The 13,668-nt window shown below is 42.3% G+C and overlaps 1 protein-coding gene across 3 annotated transcripts; it reads right to left on the bottom strand.

Moving 5' to 3' along the window:
* Positions 1-3,311: 3,311 nt before the first annotated feature.
* eif4ba (eukaryotic translation initiation factor 4Ba) lies at positions 3,312-13,118 on the bottom strand. 3 transcript variants are annotated; one of them, XM_020086641.2, is made up of 15 exons: positions 12,981-13,118; positions 11,006-11,152; positions 10,148-10,353; positions 9,432-9,548; positions 9,114-9,168; positions 8,819-8,962; positions 8,528-8,659; positions 8,120-8,299; positions 7,675-7,999; positions 7,494-7,582; positions 7,085-7,346; positions 6,934-6,971; positions 5,166-5,295; positions 4,720-4,786; positions 3,312-3,717 (listed from the first exon to the last, which is right to left on the bottom strand). In XM_020086641.2, exons 1-15 carry the CDS (start codon positions 12,991-12,993, stop codon positions 3,649-3,651), a joined length of 1,974 nt encoding a protein of 657 aa, XP_019942200.2. In that variant the 5' UTR covers positions 12,994-13,118; the 3' UTR covers positions 3,312-3,648. The 3 variants fall into 3 exon arrangements, with proteins under 3 accessions (XP_019942200.2, XP_019942203.2, XP_019942204.2); XM_020086644.2 differs by lacking the exon at positions 5,166-5,295; XM_020086645.2 differs by lacking the exons at positions 4,720-4,786; positions 5,166-5,295.
* Positions 13,119-13,668: the final 550 nt, after the last annotated feature.

Below are 13,668 nucleotides of genomic sequence, written 5' to 3' on the forward strand. Positions count from 1 at the left end.
CAGACAAAATGCTGCTTTAAGCTGCAGGGTTTTTTAGGGTTGTGAGTGGAAAATCTCCCAACAATAAGCTCTTTCTGAAGCCATGTTTTTAGCCCCCAGTTAGATGATACAAAGCAGCCTTTGGTCTAAATAAAGTGAGACAAATCCACTACTGCGAGCTGAATGAAGTGACAAACCGACATGAGGCCATAAGTGAAAACTTTTAGCAACTTCAAACATGCCTCTGTGTGAGAGCAACAGCGATCTGCAGAGGAGGGTAGATGTCCATGATGCACACACACACACACGCACACACACACACACACACACTGATGACATTACATTGATTCCTGGGGGCTTACTCTGACCCCAACCATTACTTATTTCCCTAACCTTAACCTTAAGTGTAACCTTGACCTTATGATTTATATGAGGAATTGCTTTTTGACCCTATAAGGATGAGACAAGACAAGTTTTCACAGGCACATTATGTCCCCACAACATCAATAATACCTGGGCCACACACAAATTTGTACTTCTCTCTTAGTAAGGACACTTATTTGCATTATGCATTCCCTAGCCCCTTACCCTAACCTTAACCATCCAAACTAAATGCCTAACCCTAACCCTAACCTAATTCTAACCTTAACTCTCAAACCAAGTCTTAACCCCGAACAGTTCATTAAAGGCGGGTCAGAAGTGAGGACTGGTCAAAATGTCCTCACTTTGCCAAAATGTCCACGTGGTCCTTACAAAGATAGCTGTACAAGAACACACACACTGGCCTGCTGTACTGATTTCACATGTATATATCAAGTACAGTATTATGGCTAATTTCACTAAAACATCATGTTGGGGTCTAAAGAACGGTCTCTCTTTGTGACATGAGAGACCCTCCTGTGTGAATCAGCTGCTGACTCATGTTAACAGGGGTGGGGCGGGGGGGAGGAGCAGTTTGTTACCTTGTTGTGACCTAAAAAGACTTCGATGATCCAAAGATCAGCTTAAATTCAAGACCACTCGCTGCATACACAAAGAGTTAGGGATAATTTCCTGTGTGCATGCTCACAGCTAGACTCTACGGCTGGTGATGTCTGTCTGTTGGTGTTCCCACAGCATTTTGCTTACTACCATTACCAGGTCAATTTTTACTGAAGTTCAGGACTATATCATATAGTCAATGTAATCTAATGTGTTAATGTAGTCTATATGTACAAAAATATTTAGCCTATGCTAAGAGGTTGAACATTGAAAACATAACACAACTATCTACTTAACATGAGCACATTGTCTTGTAATTTTAAACAATTTAATACACTGGGGTTATCCTTTAACTAAGCACTGCTGTGACACTACAGCCTGAATCAAGGTGCTTTTCTTGACTTAAAGCTGCTCATTCCAGTCACACACGATAAAATGATGCTAAAGCATTTGTTTTTAGCTTTTTGATAGTTGTGATTAGGGCTGAGCAATATGATTAATTATTATGTCAGTCAAGTTCAGTAATTATCAAGACATTTAAAGTCTGATTGTTGCTCCAGAGTGAAGGTTGTGGTTTTAATCACCTCTTTATGAGCAGAGGATGACAAACAGTTGACAAACAGCAAAATATTTTACAAATCTGAGGTAGATCAATGTATTATTTCTCGTCACTGTGCTTCCACCATGCATATATACAAATGTCATCAGTATATTGGACATTTTAATATATAAATTCAGTTTTATTGCCCTGCCCTAGGTGTGAGGGAGATTTAAATCAAATGAATTGTCATATAAATTTGTAGTTGTGAGTGTATAAATTGTATTTGACCAAATTAAATGAAGGGGGGATTGATGCATAACGCTGATAGTCACTGTCTTCTGACTCGCACACTTTATATCTGAATTATCACTAAAGTTAATAACTGACAACAAACCTTCAAAATGACCCTTCTAAATATCAGCAACCTGCCACAAGTTGAATGAGTCTAATTGTTCCGTGGAACATTGAGTCACTTTTGATACAACATTGTCTGAGACACACACACACACACCTGCTGCAGCTCAATGTTTCTTTTACTGTCCGTCTCTACAATGCTGATGTCTGCTGTGAAGGATGGCCTGCTGTTCAGAGGTCCTCAGGAGTCTTCTACTGCAGTGTGTGTGTGTGTGTGTGTGTGGGATGTGAAGCTCAGCAGGATCCTGACCAGCTGCCACCAGGAGCCCAGCCCTCAGCAGGAGGCTGCGACTGTAGAAACACTGAGGTAACGTTCTGCCCCACAGACCACACCAGGAGAACAATTGGCAGAGGAAAATGACCTTGTTTTTGCAGCACCATAAAGCGATGCATCTGATAATGCAACTCCCCTCACTGAATAAATCTAAAATGGCGTGCTGTCACAAAATGTGTGTCAGGCCTTGTCAGGTGAGGAGTTCACGGTTGGTCCTGTCTGTGAACATTTAACTAGTAGAGACAATCACAAAATCTACTTCAAATGTCTACATGTACAGTAAGTTCTTTTTCCTGATGCTAAAAAACCACATACTATTTTAATGTGTCATGACTCCCCATTTATTACAAATTGGAAGACAAGTTGACATAATCTCATGGAAACCCCCACAGTCCAGACTTTCTCCAAATATTTTTTTTCCCCCACTTGAGAAAGAGCGAGTGACTTTGACAGCTGCTGAGAATCTTTAAGACGGCTGGAGATGAGATCATGATGAGCTTTTAATGAAAATGATTATTTCATCAGGAGGTGGGGAGAAATAGACACATTATAACTGATGGCACTTAATTCTCAGAGTGAGGATCATGTTGCTGCTGCTTTTCTTTCAGTGTGGACATGAAAATCAGTCTTGCTGAACTGTATAGTCTTATTAATTACACTCCTCTCTTTGATAATCTGTCTATCAGCTCGAAAGAAGAAATTCAATCTGCGGTTTGCTGAATGGTGAATACATGACAGGATTCACTTGCTCATTTTAATGAATTAATTGGTTTGATTCATTTTAAGCAATGAACTAAAAGGCTTAATGATGAATCGTTAGACTGAAAAAGACTAGACTACAGACGCTGCAATCATGCACTCCGCACTTTGGTCACCTCCTGTTACATTTATCCTTACTGTATTTATTGTATATATTCTGTGTCATTACATGTTTTCATGTTGTTTTATGTTGTTCCATGGGGCGTAGCAATACAAATTTCCTTGATCACGTTGAATGACAATAAAGGCAATCTGAATCTGTATTTTATCTAGGGATTATGAGAGTCAAGAAAAATAAAAGCTACATCTTCTGTCTTGTGCTCCGACCTTTCCACATCTGTAACCCACAAATGCACAAATTCATTGTATTCCCCCACTTTTTCCATTTATTTATTACAATTAATTCAATGTTATCCATCATTTTCCATGTGTCAGCAACTCCTTTTTTCCATTTTAAAACAAGTCCAGTACGTGACTATTCTTTAGAACCTGAAAAGTCCTGGAGGTGGGGCAGAAGGAGGAGCGAGGGGGGAGGTTTCAAAGCAGAGGACAGGTTTGCAGGAGGAAAGGAAGGAAGGGTGGAGGAAGTGAGGTCTTCCCAGGAGATTTTTTTCATAAACTATGTGAGATTAATTTTGTTCTGCATTCATCGGTTTCTCTTCTTTCTTGCTCTTTTGGGCCGCGTCGTCGTTGACGCCATCTATTCAACATCCTCGACATCGTCTCCGTCCATTAGCAAAGCAGCGTACTTACTGGCTGAGCTGAATTTCTGAAAGAAAAAAAAACAATAAACATAGAACCTGGATCAGTACAGTATGTTGAACAAATGTGGCAAATACAGACAACGTTCTGTTCTTGAGAAGCATGAAAAACATTGCGGTAGCGTCCGACGCTGTTGATTTTTCGGGACCACTGCATATAACAATATTAGGGTGTAAATAAATTTGGCAAATTTATAAATACAATTATTTTTGTCATTATCAAATCCTTATGAAAAAGGGTTGATATTTTACAGTGCAACTATAAATGTTATTAAAAATCACCATAAATAAAAAAAACCCCCACAAATATACAGACCTTGAATTAAAAGCGTTTGTTAAAGGTTCAGTGTGTAAGATTTAGATTAAAGGGATCCGTTGGCAGAAATTCAATAAGAAATAATCCTAGCGATGTTTTCACTAGTGTGCAATCATCTAAATTGTTGTTTCTCTAACATACAATGGGTTATTTATATATCAACATCGGGAGCAGGACCTCTCTATGGAGGCCGCCAGGTTTTTTACAGTAGTCTAAACTGGACAAACTAAAAACCTTTTGCGTCTGAAGGCTACCACAGGTTCTCGTTCATGTTTGGAAGGTGAGGGTGAGGTAAGGGGTATTCAGCCGCAACATGCAACTTCACCACTAGAAGTCACTAAATTCTACACTCTGAACCTTTAAATAAGATGTAAACATAAATACACATCTTTTCTGCAGTGTATTCTGTAAAATTAAAGTTTTCATGAAGTTTTCAAATCAGCAAAAACAAAAGCAGATACTGAAGTGACTGTGAAAGGCTCATCTTTGCTGATTTTTATTGACCAACTGATAAATCGTCTCGACTCTACGTTAAGGTAAACGATTTAGAGGGTGGGCTTATCCAGTTTACAAAAGGATGTTTTCTAAAAACTACAATGTGTAAAAGGGAGAAACACAAAGCATCATGGAGACACTAAACTGGCAGGGAAAAACGTTTCAACCAGATTTTGCTGCCACTCAGTTAAGGACTTACGGGGGTTGGGGTTTCTCCGTATTTCTTTGGCTCTGGAGGTGGTCTGGAGTCTCTTCTGTTATCCTTTCTACAATCAGAACGAACACTAACGTTAAAACGTATTGGATTGGCCAGACACTGGAAAGTTCATGCTTTCCAAGAATCCTCAAACCAACACAGTTAAAAAGACAAAGAGCTTATTTTCATGTTCTGAACATTATCATGAGGGCAAAACTCAGAAATGTTAATGCTCCTGCACTACACCTTTGGGATTGTAACTATTTGGTGTAAAAAGGGAAATGATTAAACATGAAACTGATGTCCTTGTTTCCCTAATGACCACAACACCAGGAACAATTCATGCATCAGCAGTTACAGAACTGAGCATAGGCCACTCTTTACAGATGACCAGTGAATGTCCTCCCTGCCTTCAGTGATCTGGAGTTGCCAAGCTTTGGATGGCTGACCTGTCTGCCTCCTTTCTTCGGTCTCTGTTTGGCCCCTCTCCTCGGCCCCGCCCTGCTCCAGGCCCTGCAGGCCCCCCTCGTGCCCGCGGGGGCCCCCGGTCCCGACGCACACCGTCAGCCTTGTTCTCATCTTAAAGGAGAAGCCAGACAGTTAAGTAAAGGGAGGTTGTTGGACTTGATACAGTCGACTACACTCACAACACACTGCAGCGTCAGAAGCCACTGGGTTGGATTTAAAAGTTGTTAGTCACTGATGTCAGGCCAAATGAGAGGTGCACCACTGCTTGAATGCAAGTGGAGTCTGTGCAACAGAAGACACGTCTCATAAATTTGATAGTGGCTCACGTTATACCAGAGATTTCCAAACAATTAGTAAAAGTAAGGCCAGTTCTGACACAGCAATGCAGATAATGGACCTTCTGATTAATTCTGAAAATCTTTTATTTCTAAGTCAGAATCATGGTAGATTTGCATATGGTCCATATTTTGTACCATACTCATCACTTCTGATTATTTCCATTTTAACACAAATGATCGACATATTTTAGAGCTGGAAGATGATCCCATGACCTTCTCTTTACTCAATATATTCATTATGACAGTTACTTCACAGTGTGAAAGGTAATTATAACAGCTGCTCTTACACCTCATGTGAAGGAGCTTGACTTTGTGAAAAAACACAGAAATTCTTTCGAATAATAGTGTCTCTCAAAATGTATAATAGGATGCTAAATATTCAACTTCACAAATTATAGATTCCGGTCACCTCCTCCGGACCACAGGAGTTTTAAACCACCTTCATTTCTACATTTCAGGGTGAATGATCATGAAAAGAAGTGTGAGTGAGAAAAGGTTCTTATGAGAGAAAATTCAATCTGGTGCAGCCGCACTCCACTGGAGCAAAGTCCACAATCATCAAGGAAAAGAAACAAGGACACTGCGTAGATTGTGGACAACAGTCCCAAATGCAATTTTATATATGGGCAGTCAGATGTTTAAAAAAAATTACACTTTCAGATACAATCTACACAGGTTGAGTAGAGAGCGTTTTGGGTTAGCGGTGGTGCTGTAGACATAGCGGTGCCAGTTGGTGCGCATGCCAAAACATTTGTTTAATATCTCAAAAACGATTGTATGGGCTGCTGTGTCATTTGTCACTGTGCCAAATAAAAGGTCAAACATTTCCACTCATCCAACACTTCATGACAGAACGTCACTAAAATCAATGATTGAATTCCCATCAGCTCTTAAAATCGGATGTTTAATATGCTCACATTACAATGTCACCATACTACACATTGTTAGCATGAAAACATCAACAGCTGTGGACATGCATGCCGTCATGAGCTTTTTAGCTCAAAGAACTGCCGAGGCTAATGCGAAGAGTCTGAGATGTCCTAAAAAGGCCACCATACAGAGAATATACTGTTGTGATAAACATAACATGGCTTTTCCACTGGTGATAAATTGTTTTGCTTAGTTAGTGGTAAGAATAAAAAAAACAGCAATGTTGTGTGATGCCCCTTTACAGTATCGCAGGCTGACTTATTGAGTTGATCAAATTCAAAGTCGCCATTATCTCATAGCTTTGCAGATGTATGCAAGTGTTTGTGTTTACAGAAATATCTTCCTTCCTCAGCTTCCTGTGTTTTTGTTGAGTCCTTTTATAGTTGCACTGTCTCTTGGTTGTTCAATTGCATTCAAGCTTAATGTGGGGTTTGGTTAGGGTGAAATTCCACTTTGCCTAGCACTCATCAGTCGTCCTTACCCTTTCCAGATTCTCTTTCATCCGCAGAACTTGAGGAGCTATAAAAAAAGAAAGTGAGGACAATGAGGAAAAGGAATAAAGACACCAATAACCTGTGACAGACTTTATCGTTTTTGAAATAATAGTTTCTGTTCCCTAACTTTATTCTCACCTGAGCTTGGGAGGAAGTGAACCACTTGGGGAGACAGGAGAGACTGGAGGTCGTCCTTCACCCTCACTAGAGCCTGTGTTGACGACACCTCTCTTAGCCCAGGCATTCTCCTTGGGAGGAGGTGCAGGCATCACCTTCAGTGGCTCCTTGGAGGAGCTGGTAGAGGGGGGGCGTGAGGATGGCCCAGGGGAGGAGGGTTCACCTTCTCTCCCGCTAAAAACCTCATTGTCGCCAGAGCGATCACTATCTCCACACCGAGACGCTGACAATAGAAAAAAAAAAGGACTTAATTTTAAGTCCTGGATTGACTAAAAGTTGAATGTTGAGGACAGGACACACAGTCTCTTCTGGTTTACAAGTATAATATAGATTTCGAGTTAAATATAAATGAAATTCAAAGGTGTCTTACCCCTTCCGGAAGTGCTTCCTGGCTGTGAAGACTCACTTCCTGTGCGAGATCGCTCAGTATGAGATTCCTCATTGCGCCAGCTTGGGTCTCTGAAAATGAAAAAAATAAATTTTTGTTTGTATGTACTTTGACAAAATAAATTGCTAAAATTACGTGATGACCATCCATGTCAGTCCCTGACCTGTCTCGCAACTTTCTGTCAGGTCCGCGGCCTTTGTCCTCCTCCAGCTGCCTCTGCAGTCTTTCTTCCTCCTTCTTCAGCCTCTCTTCTACCTCTCTTTCCTTGGCTGCTGTGTCAACAGGCTTGGCTGCGCCAAAGATGGATGAGGCCCTGCTGCTGGAGCTTGGAGCAGCAGCGGGGGAAGTACCGCCGCCGCTGCCACCACCAATGCTGCCTCCTCCTCCACCACCGCCGCCACCACCACCGCCGCCGCCGCCGCCACCAGCTTCCTCCTCCTTGGGCACGCTGCGGGGCTTAAGGTTCAGCTTGGGTCTCTGCTGAGGAGCTTGAGTGAGCACAGCACAGGATGATAATCATTATTATAGTTTTTATTTTCAAGATCAATATATTGATTGGATTTGGGACAACTATAATACTAATGCAAACACCAACAGTGAAGTCTTACCACCTCTGTCTTCACGCCTCTCATCCCGTCTTTCATACTTGTCATCACGGTCACCATAACGATCCCTGTCCCCATAACGATCACCGCTACCCCGACTGTCATCATAGTCACGGCGGAAGCCACTGCCAAAGGCACGACGACCACCTCCTCCACCACCACCACCACCACGAGAGTCGAAACCTGACAGGATGGCAGGGACACAAGGGAAAAAAGGTAAATGAAAATAGGAACTTAAAAAGATGATGAGAACAGGAAATGCTGCCAAAAGCCTGATTAAGATTGCAGCTAAACAATCCAGAGGTCATGGAAATCAATTATTCCATTAGAGTGGGAATGTAAAAAATGTACATAGTTTATATATTTCTTAAAAAAAAGACAGAGCAGCCAAAGAAATGCACTATTACTCACCTCCTCTGTCGTAGTCTCTGCGGTCCCTGTCGTCATAGCGATCACGGTAGCGGTCTCTTCCTCCTTCATAACGATCACCGTCCCGCCGTGGTCCATCTCTGAAACGATCCGACTCGTAGCGGTCCCGTGATCCTGCAAAAAGTTTTAATGGATGATAAAGTTGGATCACATATCCTCTGCCAATGACTCAATGGCTTCTGGTTATATATCTACAACCTGGTTAGACTGGAATTGACTGATAAGTCCCTTCTATCCAAAACTACACTACAAACAAAAACATTTCTGACTCACTCTCTCCAAAGGCATCATCTCTCTTGGGAGGTCCATCATCATCTGAACTGGGCCGAGCCCTCCAGTCACTGTCCGTCTTATCAGGACCCATGTCCGCCATCCGTCCACCCCTGTCTCGGCCTCCCATAAGTCCACTGTCTCTTTCTGAAGTGTGAAAAGGTGACATCAACTTTAATTATACAATATGAAGGTAGAAGGGTGTACTTCTATTTGCTCAATTACTCCAAAGACAAAGAGGAGCCTTGCAGCACCAAAAGGACAGAAAAAATACACAAAAATATAAGTTAGCATGTACCTTTATCATTTGACTGGTCTGCAATATCCACGCGAATCCTTCGGTTCCCTAAATTCTGTTGAACAGATAGAGGGAACAAATTGTGACTCTCTGATTACACTTTCATGAAAAAAAGGAAACTGACTGTCATCTAAAAATTAAAGCATAAATGATAAAACTATACGATCGTAATGCAATACAGCTCAAAAATACTAGTCTAAGATTTTATTGTGTCATTCAATTATGGCAAAACTTGTACAGACATACAATAGTAATAGTTCTGGGTGTAAAAATCTAAATGCAGAGATTTGAAACACAGTTTTTGCTGCATCATCTCACCTCCTCATTGAGACTGAGGGCCCTTAAGAGGGAATCCACATCATCAAATTCAGCATAACCAAAGCCCTTCAGCCTCTCTGGGTTACTGGGCTCTCGAGGCAGACGCACTGCACTGATCTGAAGATTAAGACAGAGACAGAATAAAAAACAGACAATGTGCTGATCTGGACTTCACTCTTATAAATCCAGGATATCGTAAGAGCACTATGCAGATACAAAATCAGGAAGAAATGGGCTGACTTGGGGATGGAGGACATTCCATAGTCCTTTCTTTAATTTCTGTCATTACCATAGATAAGAAATGTTCAGGTTTGGTTGCAACCATTTTAAGCAATATGTCCTACAGAGCTATGATGAGCCATCTGCAGACGACACAGAAGTAATCCAAGTGATATTTTAACTAAAAACTGGATGTTTTATGGCCACTCGAGACTTTTTTTTGCTACTGCTGAAAAAGGACACTGACCAGCTTGGCCTTTGGAGGCTCTGTTATCTTTTCTTCAACATTCCTGACTATATAAGGAAACTGATAATTGATGAGACTAGATGTTCTTTTAATTTCAGGTTACAGGTGTTATATGGAGCAATAGAGACTAATTGAAACCGTCTCTTGTGTTTTCCTTGCTGTGCAGCTTTGCAAAACAAAGAAGCAGTAACTGTTACCACCAAGTGCTATCTGTTTTATCCTGCACACTGCATGTGCGTGTTACACCTACTGCCAAGCCGCGGAAGAAATCTTTGATCGACTCTTCGGTGACTTCATAGGGCAGGTTGCCCAGGAAGGCTGTGTACGGCGGGCTGCGGGGCAGTCGAGACCGGTCGACGTTGGGTTCACGGGCTGAGCGAGGTGCTGTGGGCAGGATGGAGCGGTCAATTGCTGGTGCCCGGTACGAGTCCTCCTCTGTGTGCCACGAAGTCGAGACTGTAGAGATAACATTTCAAACACATACCAATGTCACACAGGGCACAACCAGCAATTATTTTCATTATCAATTAATCGTTTAATAGTTTTCTCGATAAATCACTCCGTCTTAAATATGTGAGAAATACAAATAAAACATTGTAAGATGCAAGCAAGTCACAAGAAACTCCAGAAAACAAACAAAAAAATCACCTAGTATGAGATTGATAATAAACATGTTAGTGAATTCTTTAAAAAAAACTGTGGTGATTTTCAGTTAACATATAGAGCTCAAATGTCCAACATCATTACCCACTCCGACAGAGAAATAGTTAGACTCAAGTGAAACAGTGAAAAAGAAAACAGGCAGCAGGTGGGACAGTTTAACAGTGACATCATCACTTTATGACATCACTTGTCATAAATTTGACAATGTATGTGTCAACATGTATTTCAGGTAATTATATAAGCAGAGACTCTGATGTGTTGTCATCTAAACTTAAATGTTGGTGTTCAGCCATCTGCACTACATGCAGCTTTAGACGACCTGACATTTTTTTTACTGCTCTACGCCTTAGGGCGATCAGATGGGTTTTTTTTTTTACATTCAGTCAAATGTTAAAATAAATAGATTGATGGCAAAACCAGCATGAGAATTTCACTGTATACTCACCATCTCCTTCCAGGTCGTCAGTCTCATCAGCCCAGCTAGTTGACTTGGCCGGGTAGCTGGGCGGCGCAGGGTTGCCACTGCCTCCGCCGTCCTCTGCCAGGAAGTCGGTCAGAGTGAGGGTCTTCCCCTTCTTATTCTTCTTCTTAGCTAAGAGGGAATGAGCAAACAGATCACAGTCAACCATGATAATTCTGATGAACGAAACATGCCATGTCATGGAATAATTGCACACATGGATTTTTGATGACTTTTATTTCCATAGGATACAATTAATACAATGAGATTGAGAATAGCTGCAGGTGTTACTTGAGGCATGAAGTAAATATTATAGGTTCAAAAAAGATTGCTTCACTGGCTTGTATTAGATGCCGTGTTGAACAATTATTAGTTATTTAAAAATTAAATAGGAAAATAAAGACAATGCTGTGACATGTTCCACAACAGCAACACAAAAACAGTCTTATCTTAGTTTAAAAAGATTTGTGTGTGTCCACTGTTGTTGACAGCACCATCTCTACAAGAAACAGCAAACAAACAAGATGTAGTCCAGCCAAGCCAGATAAGGGGACTGCAGTGTGTGTGTGATAAGAAAAACGCAGACTTATTTTTCTACTGGAAAGCACAACACACAAGGAGTGGTCTGCACATCTAACTGACAGCATGCAGGAGCTCAGAGAAGGCTCATCTCTGTTCATCTTCTGGAGAGAGGTCGTGAGATCTTATAACTACTAAGGATGTATTGATGAGTTTTAAAACATGTATCACCGCGTAACATTCCTCATGGTGTGTGTTTGAATGACAAACCTGTCAGGTGCCACGCAAACATACACACAGGTTCGTTTTAATCTGAGGCAGAAAAAGGGGGGTAAGCTACAAAAGATGGCTGTAAGCTTTATTCTGAAAATCCCATCTGTCAGGACATTTAATACACGTCGTTAAAAAACTAGCACACACACACGGAGCAGCACAAAGTGTTCCTGAGAACATAATGCTAAGTCATTGCTTACATTAAACACAGGCCTGACTTCCCGGCCTTAGCTGTGAGCTGATGAGCGGAAAACAAACACTGTTTAGCATCTTGCTTGGCGCTACGCTAACATGCAACATTAGCATGCTGGAACCTGCGTAACGTTAACTTTGGGGAGTTGCTGCTTACACAACATTGGCTGCTAGCTTAACTGTGAGGCTAAACATACTGGTTGTTTGCTTGCTGTCTGCGCAGATCGCTTTTGTCTTTATGCGGGCTTAGTCAGCAAAGGACTGCTGATGGGGGGAGTATCCTTGCTTAGCTAGCTAGGTTTTAGGGCCTAGTAGCGCACGTTGCAGCGCCAGGCTCCAAGTGCGCCATCAGCGGGGCCACACTGGGCCGGTCGGGAAGGAGGGAGGGCTCGGAGTTGTTGAGCTTCCATGGGAAGTGCATAGGAGGCGAGCCAAACCGGGCCCAGGTGCCACATTTCACCCGACACCGATACCAGGAGAGCCGGGCATGCACACGTGGGGAGACTCCTCGGGCAGCCCGGACCGCTCGGCTCGACCCCTCCTCCACAAACCGCGCCTGCGCCCGGTGCCTATCCGCTATGAGCGCCACGGCGAGTTCTGCCACGGACATACAATGTGCCAGCTCTGCGCGCACAAGCAAACACTTCATAACGTGCCACACACCATACAATACAGCGGATATCACATGCTAACGAATGCTAGCACCACGGTAACATTAGCACACGGGGAGAACAGCAAGTACGAGTCGGTTCAAATGTTCGGAATGTGCTAGTCGTCTCGCTCCTTCCTCCGGCAGCCACTATCCTTACCGGGCCCAAAACAACCAGCTAACCTATTTACACGAGCGGGACACCGACACGGATCGACAATGCGATGTATTAACAACCTCGAAACTTAACGTGTTAAAATATATCGACGTGTAAACCGCTGAAATCGTCCCCGGCCGACCAAGATCGTTCCCCCACATAAACCTCACCTGACGCCGCCATGTTGGAGAGCGAGTTCGTAGTAATTCCCGGATGAAGGCGTCAGAGGTTTATTATCGGGAGCGCGCATCGTGAACAGCGCAGCCTGTCTGTCTCCTCCCTTGTTTGCTCACTGACCCACATCTGCCCAGAGGCTGCTGTTTCATAACTTTACTTCATGTCTGTCACTGTTGTGCCTTTACTTCTCTGATGTCTCAATGTTTTCATCTCACCTAAAAACTTTTGGAGCAATACTTCAGGTTTGGTATTTTACGTCTGCCTTCCCTGTCTCTGAATTTATCGATTGCCGGTGTCTTTTACCATCTCTTGATTATATTTGAATCCCCCTTCTTTGAATCCCCTTTCTCATCCCACCAGTCCGTCCCAACCCGACTCCCTCTTATTTTTATTAACTTATGCAACAGGCACATTTAACATATTTAAAATGCCCTTCCCTCATATTCTGATACTGTAAGTCGCTTTCTTTACCTATCCTGCTCTGACATCATGAACTATCGAGCACCTCTAAAATTCAAAACATCCAAGGTTAACACTTCCGCTACCCCCTGCCTTAACAAGTCTACCTGTGCTCTTAAAGGATCAGTGTGTAAGATTTAGGTAAAAGAGATCTATTGGCAGAAATTGAATATAAAGTAATGCTTGTGATGTCTTCACTAGTGTGTTTCATCTAAATTGTTG

The sequence above is a fragment of the Paralichthys olivaceus genome, chromosome 2, assembly GCF_024713975.1.
Source record: "Paralichthys olivaceus isolate ysfri-2021 chromosome 2, ASM2471397v2, whole genome shotgun sequence".
Taxonomy (NCBI): domain Eukaryota; kingdom Metazoa; phylum Chordata; class Actinopteri; order Pleuronectiformes; family Paralichthyidae; genus Paralichthys; species Paralichthys olivaceus.